This window comes from Esox lucius, chromosome 24 (assembly GCF_011004845.1).
Source record: "Esox lucius isolate fEsoLuc1 chromosome 24, fEsoLuc1.pri, whole genome shotgun sequence".
NCBI classification, from domain to species: domain Eukaryota; kingdom Metazoa; phylum Chordata; class Actinopteri; order Esociformes; family Esocidae; genus Esox; species Esox lucius.
In genome coordinates, this window is record NC_047592.1 from 19,749,046 (window position 1) to 19,771,176 (window position 22,131).

At 42.3% G+C, this 22,131-nt stretch overlaps 1 protein-coding gene across 5 annotated transcripts; it reads left to right on the top strand.

Annotated features, from left to right (window-relative positions):
* The first annotated feature begins 2,328 nt into the window (after window positions 1-2,328).
* Window positions 2,329-8,749, top strand: LOC114830216 (SLAM family member 8). Of its 5 annotated transcripts, none has more exons than XM_029117207.2 (7): window positions 2,330-2,776; window positions 3,988-4,290; window positions 5,714-5,983; window positions 6,109-6,234; window positions 6,454-6,533; window positions 6,735-6,812; window positions 7,009-8,749. In XM_029117207.2, exons 1-7 carry the CDS (start codon window positions 2,761-2,763, stop codon window positions 7,021-7,023), a joined length of 888 nt encoding a protein of 295 aa, XP_028973040.2. In that variant the 5' UTR covers window positions 2,330-2,760; the 3' UTR covers window positions 7,024-8,749. The 5 variants fall into 5 exon arrangements, with proteins under 5 accessions (XP_028973046.2, XP_028973040.2, XP_028973041.2 ...); XM_029117208.2 differs by having other exon boundaries at window positions 7,015-8,749; XM_029117209.2 differs by having other exon boundaries at window positions 6,109-6,222.
* The last annotated feature ends 13,382 nt before the right edge of the window (window positions 8,750-22,131 follow it).

Sequence of the window (22,131 nt, forward strand, 5' to 3'; positions counted from 1 at the left end):
ATCCTGAGGTGAAAGAAGGAGGTTTTGCACAGATGTTTAATATGGGCGTCATAAGTCAAATGGGGATCCATTCTAACACCGAGGTTTGTGACTGAGGATGAGAGGTGGATATCGTGACCAGAGAAGGTGATGCTGGCGATGGTAGATGACCGGGTTTGGTGTGGAGTGCCAACAAGAATGGCTTCCGTTTTTGAACTGTTTAGTTCCAGAAAATTATCCGCCATCCATGTCTCTATCTCCTCCAAGTAGATGGAAAGTGTGGAGAGAGCTGTAGCCGGGGTTGGGTTTGTTTTGATGTACAGTTGCGTGTCATCAGCGTAGCAATGGAAAGATATTCCATGCCGGCTAATGACATGACCCAGGGGGAGCATATACAGTGTAAAAAGGGTGGGGCCAAGGACTGATCCTTGAGGGACACCACAAGTGACAGAGTGTGTGTCCGATTTAGCACCACCCAAAGATACATATTCTGTTCTGTCCGTGAGATATGAAGTAAACCAAGCCAGAGTAGTGTCAGAAAGTCCAATGGAAGAGTGAAGGCGGTTTAAAAGGATATGGTGGTCCACAGTGTCAAATGCTGCAGTGAGATCTAGAAGGATGAGAAGTGTTGGAGATCCAGCATCAGCAACCATCAACAGGTCGTTGGTGACCCTGACCAAGGCTGTTTCTGTACTGTGGCCAGAGCGAAAGCCAGACTGGAACTTCTCATAAAGATTGTTTGTAATGAGGTGATTGTGAAGTTGCGCAGAAACTACCTTTTCCAACACCTTTGACAAAAAAGGGAGGTTGGAGATGGGTCGGTAGTTGGCAAATACTTCGGGGTCAAGGCTGGGCTTTTTGAGCAGAGGTTTGATGACCGCAGTTTTCAAAGATGCAGGGACTTGGCCAGACCGAAGAGACTGATTAATGATCTTGGTGATCATGGGACTTACCACAGAAGAGTGACTTTTAATTAAAATTGAGGGAAAAGGGTCCAGTTCACAGGTGGAGGGCTTCATCTTCCTCAGGAGAACATCAATCTCATGTTGATTAGTATCCATGAAACAACTGAGGAGCTGGGTAGTCCCATGGGATTCAGTGGATGTAACAGGGGAGGCAGGAGGACTTGGGAGAAGAGTGGTCGGGTGCAACAGAGCAAGTACAGCGGGTGGCTGGAGGACAGGGGTACTGGAGAGCATGGAGCGGATGTTTTCAACCTTTCTTTTGAAAAAGGAGATAAAGTTGTTGCAACGCTCCTGCGTGTTATCTGAGTGTAAGGGGATCTGGGCTTTGAGAAGCTGATTTATGGTTGAAAAAAGTTGCTTTGAGTTACCAGGGCTATTGTTGATTATGTTGGAGTAGAACCGGGCCCGTGTGTCACTGAGAGACTTGCTGTAGGCCCTCTGATGTTCCCGGTACGCTAGCTTATGAACAGCAAGTCCTGAGTCCTTGAACCGCCGTTCAAGGACACGCCCTTTTCTCTTCTGTAGTCGCAGCTCACTGGTATACCAGGGGGCTGAGCGTGTGAAGGTGACGGTTTTGGACTTGACTGGGGCATGACGGTCCAGGATGACGCTGAGTGACGAATTATAGAAATCCACAGATTTAGTGACTGAAAGGGGGTTGACAGCAGAGAGATGACGGAGGTCAGTAGTTAGAGCGACTGGGTCCATGTTTTTAAGGTTCCTGAAACTGATTTGTCTGCTAGAATTTCTGACGGAGGACAGAATGGGTAGCTCCATTGAAATGGCCTTATGGTCGGACACGCCCAAATCGTACACTGAGAGATTGCTGATGGAGATGGAGTTGGTGATCAGCAAATCAAGAGTGTGGCCTCTGGAGTGTGTAGGGACATTGACATGTTGAGTGAAATTGAGACTGTCGAGAAGATTAATGAATTCAGCTACTGAGTAAGAAGATGGATCGTTTACATGGACATTAAAATCACCAAGTATGATGATATTTCCAGAAGTTGTGTAGAGAGTAGTGAGGAGATCATGTATCTCAGGAATGAAGGATTGATTTTGTTTGGGGGGCCGGTAAATCAGTAGCATAGTGGTGAAAAGAGGCTTGTTGCATTTGAATGCAAGGCATTCAAAAGAAGAGTATACAGGCAGAGACAGGGGAGACAACCCAAAGTCTACCCGGTGCACAACGGCGAGGCCACCACCACGGCCGGTAGTGCGGGCCTTGCTTAGGTAGGTATAGCCAGGAGGACAGGCTTCATTTAGACTATAGTAAACTTCAGGTTGTTGCCAGGTTTAAAAGTTCAATTTTGACAGGAGGTGCTGGGTTGTCAGTAGCAGTGTCTCGGTATGGGCCGGAGTAGGCTGCGATCCACTCCACGTTTTCTGTCCTGCTTGGAATGAAATAGCCTCTTGGTGGCAGCGCTCTGATGACGTGTCAGTTGTGCGACGGGCGTCCAGAATGAAGGAATGCACTGCTCAGCCTGCCGATGGTAAACAAAGCATCTGCGTGTACTCCGGTGAACATAACGGGAACGACGCAAAATTGTGAATACATTTATAATGGGGATGTTAAGTCCAGAGATTTTTGCAGAGTTGAGTTTGTGGAGTTGTGAAGAAGAATAACTGAGCGCCATACCAGACAAGGACGGACGCCACCTAGCCTCGCTAACCGCTGGTTGACGAGCCGGTTTGCCAATAGCCCGTTTTCGTGTCCCAGCGCCGAAAGCAAGCCCCGTGCAAGAGTCCCACAAACGGACGGCAGCCGACAGAAAAACCTCTCACGGTGGACTCCGATCAAGTTCGTAGAAGATTCATGGAGCACTTATCAGGTTAATCAAACTTTGATTGGTATTCGTAGCAACAGTGACAGAAGGCTTATCAGGTTAGTCAAACTTTGTAAAACTTTGTAAAAAAAAACAATCAAGTATTAAAACAATAAAACAATCAAAAACAATCCAGTGAGCAGTGGCAGCCAAACGCGCCTGCATACCTCATACCTCAGCTTAACATTTAAATGTACCTGGAAAATACAAAGCAAATCCAAATATAACCCCTGACTGCATGCAATTGTACTCTAAACACTGATGATTGGGCTATACCTTAGCGATTACTTAGCAAAAACATTAGCATACATTCACCTGTAGAAAAAATAATTCATGCTTTCTCATCTTTCTACTAAATCTGGAAATGTTATGAAGGACACCATCATTTGTTATACTTCATGTTAAACTGTAGGTTGAATAACTACAGAATAAGTGCATTCACATTTTAATTCCCACAGCCTCTGTTTGTTTAGAAGACACAAATCAATAGAATTAACATTTGCTGTTTCCTGTTAAACTTTTGTGGTTCAAACGCAAATAGTAAATATATGCCTAAAAACAATACTGCAAACAATAGTGAAGCATGGTGGTGGCAGCATCATGCTTTGGGACTGTTTTTCTTCAGCTGGAAACAGGGCCTTAGTCAGGGTGGAGGGAATTATGAACAGTTCCAAATACCAGGCAATTTTGGTACAAAACCTTCAGGCGTCCTTTAGAAAGCTGAAGATGAAGTTCACCTTTCAGCACAACAACAACCCAAAGCACACATCCAAATCCACAAAAGCATGGCTTCACCAGAAGAAGATTAACGTTTTGGAATGGCCCAGCCAGAGCCCAGACCTGAATCCAATTGAACATCTGTGGGGTTATCTGAAGAGGGGTGTGCACAGGGGAGATGTCCTCGCAATCTGATTTGGAGCGCTTTTGCAAAGAAGAGTGGGCAAATATTCCCACATCAATAAACATCTAGTGACTCTTATATTGAGACGGGGTCAGTGGACATTGTTCCATCCTAAGACATCCCAAGATAGGCCAATGATGCAGGAAACAGTGCACTACATTGTGTAATTATTAGAAATCACAATATTTCCTGCTTCACTGGACTTAATGTGCATCAATAACTCAAAGTAACAAGGGCAAAAAATAACTCAAAGTAACAAGGGCAATGTATTGTAAAGTTGCAGTGTTAATGGATGTTCTGGCCCTGTTTGTTTCAGGTGTGGCTGAGATTCTGTTGATCCACAAGAGAGTGGGGGAATCTGTGGAGCTGCCTGGTCACTCAGAGGAGTTTGGTGTAACATTAGCGGCATGGACATATCAAGGAAAGGAAATTGCAGAACACAAGCAAAATGTTACATATCCACTTATATCCCAGTTTGAGGGGAGACTAGAGATGAACCCCAAAAACTTCAGTTTAACAGTCAGAGATCTGACACTGCAAGACTCAGGGGTTTTTATACTTACTAGCGTTGGGGCCAAAGGTCAGATTCCATCTAAGAGCATCACTCTGAAGGTCCATGGTAGGTGATCATGTTTGAATCCTATTTTCATTAAATTCCAATGTACTGTATGTCAATGACTGATTATCTGTTTACTTATTTAACTACCCTTGCATAATTTGTTGATTTGCTGTTGCATTTTAAGTTTCATCCTCTCATCATTCTTATGTTGGTGTAGCTATGGTATACACCGATCAGCCAAAACATTATGACCACTGACAGGTAAATAATGTGAATAACACTGATAATCATGTTATCACTGCACCTGTCAGGGGATGGGATGTATAAGGCAGCAAGTGAACATTCTGTCCTCAAAGTTGAAAGCAGAAAAAATGGGGGAAAAAGCAGAAAAAATTGGCAAGCATAGGGATCTGAACAACTTTGACAACGGCTAAATTGGGATGGCTAGACGACTGGGTCAGAGCACCTCCAAAACTGCAGCCCTTGTGGGGTGTTCCCGGTCTACAGTGGTCAGTACCGGTCGAAAGTGTTCCAAGGAAGGAAAAGCAGTTAACCGGCGACAGGGTCATGAGCGGTCAAGGCTCAATGATGCACGTGGGGAGCGAAGGCTGGCCCGTGTGGCCCAATCCAACAGATTAGCTACTGTAGCTCAAATTGCTGAAAATGTTATTGCTGGTACTGATTGAAAATTGTCAGAACACAGAGTGCATCGCAGTTTATTGCGTATGGGGCTGCGTAGCTGCAGACCTGTCAGGGTGCTCATACTGACCCCTGTGACCACAACCGAAAGTGCCTACAATGGACACCTGAGCATCAGAAATGGACCACGGAGCAATGGAAGGTATTCCCTGATGGCTTTGGCCTCTTTCAGCAGAAAAGATTTAGGAATGGTTTGAGGAACACAACAACGAGTTCAAGGTGTTGACTTGGCCTCCAAATTCCCCAGATCTCCATTCAACCAAGCATCTTTGGGATGTGCTGGACAAACAAGTCCGATCCATGGAGGCTCCACCTCGCAACTTACAGGACTTAAAGGATCTGCTGCTAGCGTCTTGGCGCCAGATACCACAGCACACCTTCAGAGGTCTAGTGGAGTCCATGCCTCGACGGGTCAGGGATGTTTTGGCAGCAAAAGGGGGACCTAAGCAGGTGGTCAATATTAGGCAGGTGGTCATAATGTTATGGCTAATCGATGTATGTTTGCGAACATGTTTGTTCACTCAAAATCAGTTATGCACAGTGACACAATAACATACACATTCTCACACACCCATAGAAGACGAAGAATTGACATACTTAGAATTGTCCCTCAGAGCTCTGCGGTTTCCAAATGCACTGTAGATAAAAGTAGCAGAAAAGAAGTAGCTGCCATCAGGGCTGTTTTGGCGGCACAAGGGGGACCTACACAATATAAGGCAGGTGGTTATAATGTTATGGCTGAACAGTGTAATTCATTTAGAAGTGTCATCCTATCTTGTGCCAGAGCCTGTCTCCAACTTGGTGATCTATAAGAAGATCCAGCAATTGGCTAATCGCTCCTGTTCAGTTCAGATGATGTGCAACGCATCTAGCAGCTCCAACCTCAACTATACCTGGAAGAGAGGAAATGAGATGTACAGGGGCGACCAGCAGATACAGTTCATTCTCTCACCAGGAGAGGGAGATCACAATTTAATATGCAACGCCTCCAACATAGTCAGTGAGCAATCTGCCTCTACAACTGTGAGCTGTAGTAATGAAACAAATCCAACAGGTAACAGTCTGCATACTTGTGTTGTTAAAATAATGTATGATGTCCCATTTCACAACATTTGGTAAGATGTATAAGAGCTTATTACACTGGACAGTCTACAATCCCAATTATTAACCATCTTACAGAGACGTTGTGGTACATTGGAGTTGGAATTCCAGTAGGTGGCGCTGTGGCAGGGATCCTCTTTGTAGCTGTGGTAATGATCCTCACTGAAGGTGTGGTTGTATACAAACGCAAAGGTAATAACACAGGTAAGTAAATCATGGGCCTCTCATCAATGATTAGAAATACTTTCTATGTATAAAAAGATGGGAAATATTCTTGGATGCTTAAGATATTGTTTAGACAAAATTAAACAATATGGCCTAAGGGATTTTACTGAAAATTAGTAAAAGACAAAATAAACGAGTTAACTGCTGGATGGATATGTTTTGGTGATAACTTGTTTAACCTTTTTCTGATTGAATTAGGCTTTTCCTTGTTGAACACAGATGATCAAATGGAAATTACAGTCTATACAGATGTGGGTGACATTGCAAAAATGAAAGATGTAGGTATTTTACAGTGTGTGTGTTGAGATTATCATGTATATCTGAATGTGTAAATACGTGGATAATACACTGTTTATATTGTATCAATTAAATATTTTGGCCCAGAAAGAAGTAGCATTGGTTTGAATGTCTCTTTTATTTTGCATCCTTGCTTGGTGTTTATGTCTGAGTTGTAGAATGCATTTCTGTCTTTACTGCAGACCAGATCAAACAGTGATGTAAACCCAATGTCTATATATGAGACAGTTGATGACCAAAATATCCCAAGACTAAATCCGGTGAGAATGAGACATGAATGCTCTGCTGGTCCCAGAACAAAATAGTAGCATTTCTGATTATCTGTTATGTTATAGTATAAAGTACTATAAACTTACAACAGTGTTGTATTTGTGAATGGAACAACAGTTATAGCTACTTTATAATTTGTCCACATTTTACTGAAATGGTTTCTTCTTGGTTTTCTGTCCTATTAAGCAACAGACTGTTTGACCGAATCACATTTGAACGTCCAGATCCTCATTCTTCCTAACTGTGAGATGAACAGGATGTCATCTAAGACGAACATTCTTCCTATCAAACAGTACTGTGAACTGAAGAGAAAGTAATCTGAGATGTGGTCATTGATTAATCATTAAAATAGAACCCTCTGCATTGTCGGCATTCTGCATAATAATGTAGGCCTACATTCTGTAGATAGGGTTGAGCGAGTACTCGGGTGAAACAAGTATCCGGTACATTGTTCAAGCTCAATTTGATAATCTGCTAAACAAGATAATTAAAGTGGCTACAGTAGCCTACCTAACCAAGTCAAAAACACATTTAGTAGATAGCTAACTATTGTTGTTAGCTAGCATTGTATCAAACTACTGTACAGTGTGAAGCATTCTGCTCTAACTTAGCTGAATCACCAGCACCTGTTTTCCACAATTATACTAGGCTATCTCATTCAACTGTGCAGATATAAGTAGAAATCCTGTTCCTAGCATCATTTTTGGAGTTGATGTCCGGGTAGCAGTAGGCCGTATGCAGTTTGGTCGTATAGAGCAGGTTCTCTAAAGCAGGGCTATTTAATTCAGGTTCTAGAGGGCCGAAACATTTCTGGCTTTATCCTTTACTTACTATATGGAACTGATTCAGATCTGAGATTTCAGATGAAGGCAATCAGCTAGCAGGTAGAACCATAAACCAGAAGTGTTTCGGCCCTCCAGGACCTGATTTGAATAGCCCTGCTCTAGAGACTGAAAACATTATTTTATCCTCCCTGCTTCCATCTGTATACCTTACAAAAGCAAATATGCGTCAAATACGGAAAAATATGTAACGCTTGATGTTCACCAGATACGTCAACATTTTGAGTATGTTATTTTCTGTCAGAAGACCTGTACATACTTTTTGGTACTTGATGCACATGGAACCAGGGAGGAGATAATTTTTGCTGTCTATAAAACCTGCTCTATACGACTAAAGTAAGGCCTTCCTACCGGAGCATCAACACATTTTTGCTGCCGTTTAATAGCGGATTAGCTGCCATGTGACTATTTTCACCCGGGTGCAAATAGACACTCCATTATTGGCTTTAGCAGATTATCAAATTCAGCTTGAACGATGTAGATTTGACTGTAAATAATGCAACGTTTGATAAACATGCAATTTTTTGTATTAGTTGGCTGTGGTCATGCTATGTACGACTCGTTGCCATGTACTCTTTTCATTGGGAACTTGAATTTCCGTCGTACCACTGCAAAACCACAAACAAGTAGAAAATATTGAAAGCATGCGTTACACCAAACACACCGCAATGCAACATTGTATCAGAAATGTACCTTTTCAGATTGTTTCATTGACAATGAATGACTTCCGGCGCAACGCAATAAATTTGTGTATCTGGTGAACATCAGGCGTACCCTAAACATTCACTCACTGCATGCAAGTCCATTAATATATTTTAGAAATTATTTTAAATGACAAAGAGAAGCGTGTGTCTATAGAGACAACTATTACAGTTATTAATTATTATAAAATGAAAGGTAAATGAGATTATTTTGAAAATACAATCTTCATATTATACAAGAACCATAATATAATAGTATAATATATTTATTGCATAATGGATGGATCCAATCGGCCCATTCAGTGAACACTAGTAGAGCCCAGAGTCCAAATAAACATGGAGAAGCTGCATTTAGCACTGATGCTGTACAAAACTGGAATAAACTACCAGAAGATCTTAGACGTTGTATACATTTTTAAATCCAGGTTAAAAACACTTCTCTTTTCACGTGCCTATGACTGAGCACTTAAACTTAACCACACTGTTTAGCTTTCCACTTTTAATCATTAGCCTTATAGCTTCCCACTTTTAATCTTTATATGTTTTCTTATTGTATTTTTTATTATTATGTTGTATTAATTTGCTTTGATGTTTTCATTTGAATATTTGTTTTTATGTTATTGTACTTTCATATATTTTTCTTTGTAAAGCACATTGAATTGCTATATACACTCACCTAAAGGGTTATTAGGAACACCATAGTGACCATACTAATATTGTGTTAATACCCTTTCGTCTTCAGAACTGCCTTATACGTGACATTGATTGAACAAGGTGCTGAAAGCATTCTTTAGAAATGTTGGCCCAAATTGATAGGATAGCATCTTGCAGTTGATGGATAATTGTGGGATGCACATCCAGGGCACGAAGCTCCCCTTCCACCACATCCCAAAGATGCTCTATTGGGTTGAGATCTGGTGACTGTGGGGGCCATTTCAGTACAGTGAACTCATTGTCATGTTCAAGAAACCAATTTGAAATGATTCGAGCTTTGTGACATGGTGCATGATCCTGCTGGAAGTAACCATCAGAGGATGGGTACATGGTGGTCATAAAGGGATGGACATGGTCAGAAACAATGCTCAGGTAGGCCGTGGCATTTAAACGCTGCCCCATTGGCACTAAGGGTCCTAAAGTGTGCCAAGAAAACATCCCCCACACCATTACACCACCACCAGCCTGCACAGTGGTAACAAGGCATGATGGATCCATGTTCTCATTCTGTTTACGCCAAATTCTGACTCTACCATCTGAATGTCTCAACAGAAATCGAGACTCATCAGACCGTGCAACATTCTTCCAGTCTTCAACTGTCCAATTTTGGTGAGCTTGTGCAAATTGTAGCCTATTTTTTCCCATTTGTAGTGGAGATGAGTGGTACCCGGTGGGGTCTTCTGCTGTTGTGGCCCATCCGCCTCAAGGTTGTGTGTGTTGTGGCTTCACAAATGCTTTGCTGCATACCTCGGTTGTAACGAGTGGTTATTTCAGTCAAAGTTGCTCTTCTATCAGCTTGAATCAGTCGGCCCATTGTCCTCTGACCTCTAGCATCAACAAGGCATTTTCGCCCACAGGACTGCCGCATACTAAATGTTTTTCCCTTTTCACACAATTCTTTGTAAACCCTAGAAATGGTTGTGCGCGAAAATCCCAGTAACTGAGCAGATTGTGAAATACTCAGACTGGCCCGTCTGACACCAACAACCATGCCACGCTCAAAATTGCTTAAATTACCTTTCTTTCCCATTCTGACATTCAGTTTGGAGTTCAGGAGATTGTCTTGACCAGGACCACACCCCTAAATGCATTGAAGCAACTGCCATGTGATTGGTTGTTTAGATAATTGCATTAATGAGAAATTGAACAGGTGTTCCTAATAATCCTTTAGGTGAGTGTAGTGTTATAGTGCTATATAAATAAACTTGCTTGCTTAGCAAAATTTCTATGTACAGAACCAGTATTTGATAAACAGCAGATTTTACAGAGCATGTAGAAGTCTGTCATTTTATCATAGGTACTCTTCAACTGTGAGTGACGGAATCTAAAACAAAAATCCAGAAAATCACATTGTATGATTTTTAAGTAATTAATTAGCATTTTATTGCATGACATAAGTATTTGATACATCAAAAAAGCAGAACTTAAGATTTGGTACAGAAACCTTTGTTTGCAATTACAGAGATCATATGTTTCATGTAGTTCTTCACCAGGTTTGTACACAATACAGCAGGGATTTTGTCCCACTCCTCCATACAGACCTTCTCCAGATCCTTCAGGTTTCAGGGCTGTCGCTGGGCAATATGGACTTTCAGCTCCCTCCAAAGATTTTCTATTGGGCTCAGGTCTGGAGACTGGCTAGGCCACTCCAGGACCTTGAGATGCTTCTTACGGAGCCACTCCTTTGTTGCCCTGGCTGTGTGTTTCGGGTCGTTGTCATGCTGGAAGACCCAGCCACGACCCATCTTCAATGCTCTTACTGAGGGAAAAAGGTTGTTGGCCAAGATCTCTCGATACATGGCCCCATCCATCCTCCCCTCAATACGGTGCAGTCGTCCTGTCCCCTTTGCAGAAAAGCATCCCCAAAGAATGATGTTTCCACCTCCATACTTCACGGTTGGGATGGTGTTCTTGGGGTTGTACTTATCCTTCTTCTTCCTCCAAACAAGGCGAGTGGAGTTCAGGCCAAAAAGCTCTATTTTTGTCACATCAGACCACATGACCTTCTCCCATTCCTCCTCTGGATCATCCAGCTGGTCATTGGCAAACTTCAGACGGGCTTGGACATGCGCTGGCTTAAGCAGGGGGACCTTGCGTGCGCTGCAGAATTTTAATCCATGACGGCGTAGTGTGTTACTAATGTTTGTTTTTGAGACTGTGGTCCCAGCTCACCAGGTCTACGCGTATATACATTGTCATAATGCATGATCGGAATTATTGATGGATAGATCAGGGGTCTGCTTTTTTTGTCAATTTGAGATCTGGGGCTATTCATAAAAGATCTGGGCTATAGCCCCGGACACCCATGTCTAACAACGCACTCTAGATTTGTAGTGTTTTTTATATTGTATTGTGTAAAATGTAAAGATATACAGACTGCAATAATGTGCAAATCATATAAACCTTATATTCAATAAAAAATGTAATTGTACCAAGGCTACATATCAAATGTTGGAACTGATAAATGTTATTGTTTCTTGGAAAATACATGCTCACTATAATTTTGATGCCAACAACACATTTCAAAAAAGCTGGGTCAGAGGCACCAAATGACTGGAAACGTGTAATGCTAAAAAACTAAACATGGTGGAATATCACACTACAAATTAGTTCATTTGGCAACTGACCTGTAACATGATTGGGTATTAAAAGGACCCGTGAGCCCAGAGAACGCCCCCCCAGGTTATTCAGTATAACTCGTGGGACGGCAGGGCAACAGGGCTCTGCTCTACTCAACCGGAGTTAACTTCCCGGTAACTAACGTTATATGTTGTGGAGCTCCACCCCCTAGAGGGGCTTTAGCTTCTAGTGGTTTACGGCGCAGCGAGTGAGCCAAGGATGTACTCCCGAACCAACCAGCATGACATGCAGGGTTCAGTTATGAAACCATCCCCTAAAACCCCAAGACGAAACATTACCCGATAGTTGACGAAGTCAGAGAAGGAATGATCGAATGCGTCAATGATGAAAATCCTCCCCTAGGGCAGACCTATGAACACATAGGCAACCCCAGGAAAAGAAGGATGTGGAACTCAAATGAAAGGGAAACATATCCGTTCCACATTTTAACTTTGAACCAAGGAGGACATGAGGTCCTGGCCCACACCACCGGAGTACCAGGGTTGAAAGAGCCGTTGCTGTCCCTGTCCAAAGTCCTCCTGGTTGTGTTACAGATCATGACGATACCTGACAATTTCAGCTGCCACTGTGCTGACACCTCCTCCCTCCCCTGTGTTGTCCCTGTCCATCTGGTCATGCTCTCGACCTGGACTAAGTTTAAATAGACTCTGGACTCAGCCCACATGCATTTATTATATATTACAATTGTACTCTTAATACGTTCACCCGGCACAGCCAGAAGAAGACTGGTCAGTAGTTAGTGTAGGGTATATTGTGTCAGAATGGTGATTTATGGCCCTAGGGGGCGGGACTTCCATATTGATGTGACAGGTGGGCGGGACATCCGGTTTGCATGGGTGGGACTTCCGTTATGACGTATGTTAGGGTGGGACTTCCGGTGTGACGTATGTTAGGGTGGGACTTCCGGTATGACGTATGTTAGGGTGGGACTTCAGGAGTGACGTATGCATGTCCGGTGACTTTGTGATTTATGATTACATTGATGTGTCAGTGTTTGATGTTTTACAACGTCTGATGAGCAAACCAGACTAGTGTTATAACAGGTGGGCTATGTTTGATGATTAACAAATGGGGCTTAGGGTTCCGGAATGTTAAATTCCCAGGCAGTAAATAAGTGTTGTGTCAGCGGTAAGGTGTTTGGTGTACAGCAAATGGTGTTCGACAAATATAAAACCCTGGTGTTTTATCTTCTGATAAGTGTTGCAACAGCTGGCATACAAACGTGTTTGTTAACCTTTCATGTTTTATGGGTTGACTGGCGGGGTATGTGTATTTAAACCACGCCGACATCGGGGTTGGTCATTCAGTCTTGCCTGAGCGAACTTACCTACACATTACATAACATGGAGGATTGTGCTGCTATCAATGTTTTGGGTGAAACACCGGTGAAAGCTAACAGCTTAAACGCAGCTCAGCGATTTGGTAAGAAATTGCTAATGGACCGCAGAGATGCAATCAACATGCCAGCCCCGAAGAAACCGATGCAGAGTTTAACCCGAATCCATCAATTACACCCGGATATGGTGGCACAGGAGTGGAAATTGGACGATGGTCGGATCGGGGGATACATCTTCAACCCAGAGCAACCAGAGGTTGCATTTTATGAATTACCCGAAGGCCAAGTGTTTAAGGCTGGTGTGACTGATCAAATGGTTTTTAATGCCAGTTTATGGGGCACCTTTCGAAAAGTGTTTTATTTGGGGCCAAAACAAGGCCCACATAATACAGTAGATGTACTGTTTAAAGTTGTCGAGGGGCTGAAAGAGTATGACTCTGTCAGATTGGAGTTATTTCCGTAAAATATCAAGGCTGAGGACTGGCTGTGTGACGCCTGGGATGACAACGCTGAAGCCTTCTACGGAACCCCTGACCCAGACAGCTCGATTCCACCGGCATACCCAACAAGAAACTACCATTGGATTGACAGGGTTGGTGATCAACTAGGTCCTCTTAACCTGTCATACCTTTCAAATGCTAACAAGAGTTATCACAAAATGGACAAACCAAAAATTTTAAAGATCATCAAAGCAACAATGGGTATGATTCTGGAAAACGTTGTTGGGGCTATTCTACACAAAACATGCATCGGATGCGAAGTGGACCACCCAAGCCAGACAAGACATTCATGTCTCGAACCGCCTGAGTATTTTTTTGAGGCCCATTATGATGACATTGTGGCGACAGTTTTAACACCGCGACTGAAACATGTGTTGGTCAAGGCTTTGAACGCATCTGGTTTTCACACACCGATTACTGATGTTCACGAGGCCGCTGAGAACTTTCTGCACGAGCTCAAGTTGGAGCCGAACATCACACAGAGACTGAGTGAGAACAGGGATGAGTACATGGACAAATTTAATGAGGATGTTGTCTGCGACGCAGCGGGGTCATGGTGTGATGAAAGCAAAGAGTCTGTTGTCTAAGGCCAGGGTAGCTTCAGTTCTCATGTTAACATGTATATAAACAAAGACTATGAGAAATCTGAATGTTTGTGTAACTTTTCTGAATATATTGGTTGTGTAATTTCGAAAACTCAAATAAAACATTGTTAAACATGTATTAATTCTCATTATTGCTCGAACACTCTACGATGGCTGAACAGGTTATGAAAAGTATTTACTATGACCCGGCAAACCCTGGTGCTTATGTGGGTAGAGAGGGTTTGAAAAGAGCATACTTGGAAAACCGGGGAGATCCTCAAAAATGGTGAGGCCGATGACTGGCTGCTCGCCCAGGATGCATACACGCTACACAGGCCTGTAGCTATACATTTTAAAAGAAATAGAGTTATTGTTCATGATATAAATTCACAATTTCAGCTGGATTTGGTTGACATGAGTGCTTACAGCGTGGAAAACAATAACATGAAATTTATGTTAACATGCATAGATGTATTAAGCAAATACGCATGGATTCGCGTGCTGAGAAATAAAAGCGCTATAGAGGTAAAGCGAGCATTTGAAGACATATTAAAAGAAGGAAGAACACCACAAAAAGTCCAAACGGACAAGGGGAAGGAGTTTTTTAATTCACATTTTGAAATGTTGATGAAGAAGTACAACATAAAACATTTTGCTACAGGAAATGATGTCAAAGCGAGTATGGTTGAGAGGTTTAATAAAACAATTAAATCACGAATGTGGAGGTATCTGACAGCAGCCAACACCCACCGCTATGTTGAGGTTATTCAAGATTTAGTTCGTGGGTACAACCATAGCTACCATCGGTCTATTAAGATGAAGCCTGCTGACGTTTGTGAAGAAAATGTTAGATTAGTTCTCAAGAACCTGTATGGCACAACATTAACGAGAAATGGTAATCAAAGCTACAAGTTCCAGGTTGGGGATACTGTGAGACTCTCAAAGCTGAGAGGTGCGTTTACAAAAGGCTATGAAAAAGGGTACACAGATGAATATTTTACAATAACAGAATGCATTCCTCGGGTACCTCCTGTATATAGAATAAAAGATTACGATGGTGATGTGATAGTTGGGACCTTTTATGAACAGGAATTGCTGAAAATAATTGTGGCCAAGGATAAAACTTTTAAAGTGGAAGCAGTTTTGAATGAGAAAGTACAGAAAGGGAGGAAAATGTGTCTTGTGAAGTGGCTAGGTTGGCCTGAGAAATTCAACAGCTGGATACCATCGGAACAAGTGGTTGACCTAGAAACTGGATAAAACTCCAGGATTTACAGGATCACGTCATTTACATTGACTGCGATCAGCATGGGTGACGGTGGCTTCTACATAACGCTGCCCAGTAACTCATCGAGACATGTCTATCCAAGCAACACGAGTTCGTGCTATACCACTAAATTTGCCAAAGGTATAGATTTGAAAGGCGATTGGGAAGTATCTTTGATAGAGTTCCAATACCCGCATACGTGGAATACTTTTACACGGGGCGAAAACGCATTTGAACTACTTGACTTGAAAAACGACAAAACTTGGAAATATGAACTCGACACCGGTTATTACAGCAGCATATTAAAACTAGTGATAGAGCTCAACAGTCATATAAAAACACATGGTTTATCGGTGGGGTACAATGAATTTAAAAATAGAGTGTTTCTAAAAGGTGAGACCCAGTTTAGTTTGAAATTTAGTGCAAAACTGGAACAGATATTGGGGTTAAAACCAGGCGAGCGGTGGTCTGCCACATGGTACGGAACATACCCCACAGATATTCTGACCCTATACATCTACACAGATATAATTGATTATCAATGTGTTGGTGACAGTCATGTCCCACTGCTGCGAACTGTACATATTACAGGGAGAAAGAATGAAGTTGTCACAGTGACGTACGACAAGCCACACTACGTACCTCTTAGTAAGAGACAATTTGATGAGATCTGTATTGAAGTAAAATCTGATCAAAACCAGCTGGTTTCATTTGTAGTGGGGAAGGTGATTGCAAAATTACACTTCAGACCCGTCAAACAATCTTTTAGAGTTTAAGATGCAGCCGCAGAAGCTCTATGATGATCCTCAAAGGTATGTTGAATACTACACAACACAGGCCGGTAACGGTTTACCAGGGTATCATGGTAGCTCAGCAATGTATGGGGCCGGTCTAGGGGGCCTTTTCCGAAAAACAGCAGGATGGTTCTGGATTAATGGTTATGTCTCGAGGTGTTAGAAAGAGACCACCTGGTAGGCGGAGCCTACCCAAGAGTAAAAAACGCAAGAATGAGACAAAAACAAGAGCCAAGGTTAAAAGAGGACAAACACCCCGGAGGACGCTCAAAGGGAACACGACAAATCTGATTAAGAATATATTTTAGAGAGATGGCACTCCTACACCGTATGTCTGGCGAATGTATGAAAACAGAGTTGGATTTATTCACAGTTCCATTCACACAGACATCTATCGAGAAAAATACATACGTTGAAATACCGACCCTATCAGCAATATCTGACGCAGCCCCTCTGGAGTTCTTTATTGCCGGGAATGGCGAAGACTACGTTGATCTAAACAATACTTTGCTGTACCTACGTGTAAAAGTCACTAAACCGGACGGAACCAATATTGATGCCGGAGCCCGTGTTGGGGTTATCAACTATCCGATAGCCACCCTATTTTCACAAGTGGATGTCTCCTTGGGTGATCGTTTAATTAGCCAGAGTAGCAACACATACCCCTACAGAGCCGTTATAGAGAGCATTCTGAATTATGGATGTGATACATTAAAGACACAGTTTTCAGCTGGGTTGTTTTACAAGGATGCCGCAGGTCACATGGATGTTACGGACCCTGCAGGCGAGAACGATGGACTTACGAAAAGGGCAGCCTATTCGGTGGATAGCACAACATTTGAAATGATCGGCCCTGTTCATAGCGATATCTTCTTTCAAGAGAAACTTATGTTAAACGGCGTTGACATAAAGGTTAGGATGGTGCGCGGTAAAGATGAGTTCTGCCTTATGGGGGTCGGGGATGTGCGTTATCGTTTGCATATACTATCCGCATCACTATTTGTCAAGAAAGTGTCTGTTTCGCCAGCCGTGAAACTTGGACACGCTCAAGCGCTACTCTCAACCAATGCCAAGTACCCAATTGAAAGAGTGTGTATGAAGACATTTAGTTTACCGGCTGGGGGTCGTGTTTGTAACCAGGAAAACCTATTTTTAGGACCTCTGCCAAAATGTATTGTAATCGGATTGGTGGACAATGACAGTTTTACCGGAAGTTACACAAAGAATCCATTTAATTTCAAACATTATAATTTGGAGTTTATGGCTATGTATGTGGATGGTCAGCAATTTCCTAGCAAACCATTCCAACCAAATTACACAACAGGGTCAGCAGTGCGTGAATTTTACCAATTGGCCTTAGCTTCAGGAAAACACCTAAAGGACCAAGCCTTGGCTATTGACAGGTCGGACTTCTTACACGGCTATGCCCTTTATGCATTCAACTGCGCACCAGACGAGGAATGTGGTCAGCACATATCCTTGATCAAGTCAGGGAATGTACGACTTGAGATGAGGTTCAGACAACCACTACCCCACACAATTAATTTAGTTGTTTATTCAATCTTTGACTCCATTATCGAAGTGTCAAACCGGCGACAAGTCATGGTTGACTACTATTAGAACTGTGTGGAAATGAATACCGCAGAGTTGACCAGTGTGGTGAACCAATTTTCATCTAGGACCCATTTCTATGGTGTACTGGCAAGTGACCAAATACCTAGGGTGCCTGTCCGAGATGTTGCATCAATGATGATTGTTAATACACACCCAAGCAATCAACCTGGGGAGCACTGGCTGGCTATTTACATAACGGATGATGGCATTGGAAGGTTTTATGACAGTTTTGGAAACCCCCCGGATTTTACATATTTTCCCAAGTCAATCAAGCCCTTTCTGAAAACCTGTGAGAATGTGGAATACAGTTCAAAACAAGTACAGGACCTGGTTTCAACCACGTGTGGACAGCATTGTTTGTTCTTTCTCTTTCTAATGACAAAAGGTCTGAGTTATAAAGATTTTATGTCTTTTTATGCTGATGATTTACGAGAAAATGATGCCCTAGTCTCAAAGTTTGTAGCTAAGATGTACCAGAGTAAGCGTGATAAGCAAATGTTTAATTGCATACAACATGCTCAATCTTGTGAAACGTTTAATTTGTGCCATGGTTGTTGAAGAAATATAAAAGCCAATCACGTGTATGTCAAATTTATTATTAAAAAAGAAAAACATTTGTAAAACCACATCAATGTTTACATATTATTTTTCATACAACATTTATTCAAGATAAAACAAACATACAATGTATCACAAATAAAATGAAAACACATTAAAATGGAAGCCATTTTGCGGGGTCCGTGGTATGAGGTTCAAAGAAAGCTTTGGTTGTTTGAAAACCAGTTGCTGGTGGTGTGGCTAAATCATCCATTGTGTCACCAGACTTTTGTTTATACAAATTGATTTTACGTCTTACATGCGCATTTGGAATAGTTGTAAAAGGCATGTTGAGACATGCCATGGCCTCTAAAAACACACCCCACCCCAACGGTCTTCTATCGTCAGCAATTTTATTGGTAGCTGTCACACTTTTAACAAGATCCAATAGGTGCGAGCCCTTGATTATCTCTCCTTTGAAAACAAATTCACCATTTGAATTCCATGAAGTCAAATCTTTAGACCTGTGCATTCTATTAAGAATATATTCAACATTCTTTCTACGCTTCACAGGCACATTATCCAAAATGTCATCAACAAGGTCAACATTTCGGTCAACAGTTTGCTTATTCTCAGTCACGTTTACTACAGCAGACCCGGTCTCAGACCCAGGTAGACTTAAAGTCAGGGTGTTTGTATCAAGCTCACCCTGGCGCACAACAGTCAAAAATCTTTGTAAAATGGCAGAGTATCTTTTAGCTTTCTCATGTAAATCCATATCAGGCTTCAACAGTATATTGCGAATCGATGAGTCCAAATCATTCTCAACAGATTGTCTTACATCGGTGCTAGTCGTTTTGGATTCCCGCAGTTTTTCCAACTGATGTTGTGGCACCAGAAACATTTTCTGAGCATGCTCCATGTTGTTTAACCCTGTCTCGATGCAATTAGACTGGTTAAGAATGGAACTGCAACGCTTAGTAACGGCAGTAGAAAACCTCCAGATTGGTTGATGGTTTTTCTTTTCCGTGCAACTGAAGTGTTCTTTCTAGACATGTATATAATTTTGGCTTTTTGTCTCTTTACTTTTCGGAGCTGCGACTCGGTTAAGGGTATATTACCGCGCCTTAGATTAAGCGCTATTTCACAGAGTGATAGAATGAGGTCGGTGGATGCTGATTCTAAAATAACTTTTCGTTGACTTGCCGGGGCCTTAAATATCATTTTCAAAAGTGGTAAATTTCTACGAATGCGTTTAGACATGATCAAACTTTCTTAGGAACGTACACGACAGGCCAATCCCCTGAAAATAACCCTGTTCTCAGACGGTAGTCTTCTGGTGTTGTAGCTTTAAAGTCAATAAGTAAATAACCAAAAGGCGGATGTGTTGCATCTTTAAAACTCTCCATGAAGAATCGAGAAAGACCGGGGTATATCTGTCTGCCTAAAATACTAATCTGCTGATTGTCGCGGGGGTTTTTAAACAAGATGAGGTAGTTTGTGTTCAAGTTAATAGTTCTACTAGATTTGCCTTTAACAAACATGTTTTGGACGAGGTAAATTGCACTCAGGTTACGGTGGTGTGAATATTGTGTGAAAACTCTCTCCATCTCCAAACTCTCTGATGCACTTTTCATTAAATCGTCAATGATTAAAAGGTTGTTTTTCTGAATCGGTAGCAGATTGTCATCACACAGCGATGTTGGTAGACCTTCTATAAAATGTATCTCCCTTACTTTCAACAGTTCGTCATACAGCGGTTGCCAACATGAATAAACCCAGACGATATTTTGAATTTCTTTGGAGAATACAACCTCTGCATTATCCAACAACATCTTCACAAAATATGTTTTACCAGAGTTACTGGGGCCACTAATGACACAGCTGAACGGGTGTTGTAGTCGCGGGTCAAAACCGCTATCCATCCTAGACTGTGGTTTAGTACCCATAAGGCCTTGTGCTGTAATCAGGGAGCAGTACACGCTTGTTGTACACAACTCTGAAACGCTTAGACACTACTCGGTTTTTCAACGTGAATGTTCTTTTATCTCTAGCAATTGTGTCTGCATTAGCAAGGACATGATCATCATCACCGCCCTCACCCCGTACAAAGTTGTCAACCAGTTGTGTCAGCGTCTCCAAATTAACAATGGTTGTGTTGTAGCTGTTGAGTGTAATGCCTTTTGCTTTGAGACAGGTCAGACCTTTAACGGTTTTGTAACCATATGTCTTTGGCCCACCACTAACAAATTGAGCTATGCTGTCACCATCCGGTAACTCATCGGTCAAGTCACCCAAGAACGGGCCCAGTGGGGGGACCCAATCCCCATGGCGTGTGACAAAGATCACGGAATCAGTGTCTGTGTAGAGTACACGTCTATCCAACTTTTCCAAGAGTGAATACAACTCGAGTCTAGCATAAGCTGTTGTGAACGCGGCAATAAATATGTTGCCGTTACGTGGTTTGATTGGTGTCTGTTTTGTGTAACGCCACTGTACCATCGCAACAGTGTCTGAGATGAACGAGAAATAACCAACATCTATTTCACTGGAAAAAAGGTAGTGGCTAAACTCCTCCGGATCTGTAATTAACATTGTGTTCATAAGGTTAGTCCGCTCACCCATCTTACCCCAAAGACTATTCATTGCCAATTTAGCTAAAGATCGCCTAGCACTGTTTACAACAATGTTTTCCTTGTCAAGCTGCACACCCTCCTTTTCATGATATTCACGGATATACCGGTCTTTAGCCTCATCGTCAACCACAGATGGTGGGAAGCCACTAGCTTCCTGCTTGTGCTTCAGGAATGTTCTCATGTAATCTGCAAAAAGATCATCTGATGTCCTGGTGAAATCCCAGACTTCAAATATTTCCACAATGCGATAACCTTTCTCAACAGCTTTAACCAGCTCAATAGAAACCCAGGTACCGGTTAAAGATCTTTCTGAATCAGTGTGTGAACAATCAGTTACCTGGTTTTCAGACTCTGCACATAATCTACACAATGGAAAGAACAGCTTACCGCCAACCCTGTGTGGTAAAACGGGGTGATAAAGGCCTTTCGGTGGACACACTGTAGCCTTAACAATACCAAAGTAAGTGTCTAGGGGTTTGAAATCTCGAAAGATTATGTCTGGATGCCCAATCGGATAAGTCTTTGTCTTGTTGCAGAATGGGTAAAGACTACAGACATCGTTATACTGAATAGTCTCCCCTTCTCGAGCCGTAAACTTCAGATGAATCGCATTAGTACGACCACCAAAAAGAGCATCCCGAGGGTCAAGGCGCTCTGGAGAACCAAAGGTCTTCAAGAAAGCTTTGACATCTGCGGATGTGTTTTTAAGCCGGTTCCACTCACACTCCCATATGTATTGAACATGTACGTTGTGTTGTTCTTTCAAAGCCTCTAGCTTTGTCAACCATTGCTGGTGCATCAACCCATACTGAATCTTTGTCATTGGATTGATGCTGGTTGAACAATGACACTTTGGGTGACCGTGCCAGAAACAACCTAGAAATTCATAGACCGTGCTAAAACCATCACGTTCAGCATATCCATCAACGTAGTAGGCACCGATTTTCACTTCACCCCTGTTCAGGGCGTGCTGTATCGATATATTCTTATCGGAGGCCACATATTCAAGCCACTGGATTGAGCTGTTTGAGAATGTCTTCTGACAACGGTTGTAGTTGTCTGAGGGGACCAATGCAATGGTGTCCTTGGTGAGGAATCTGTTGCAAAAGACTTTCATGCAAGCCGAAGCAATCGTAATTGACCG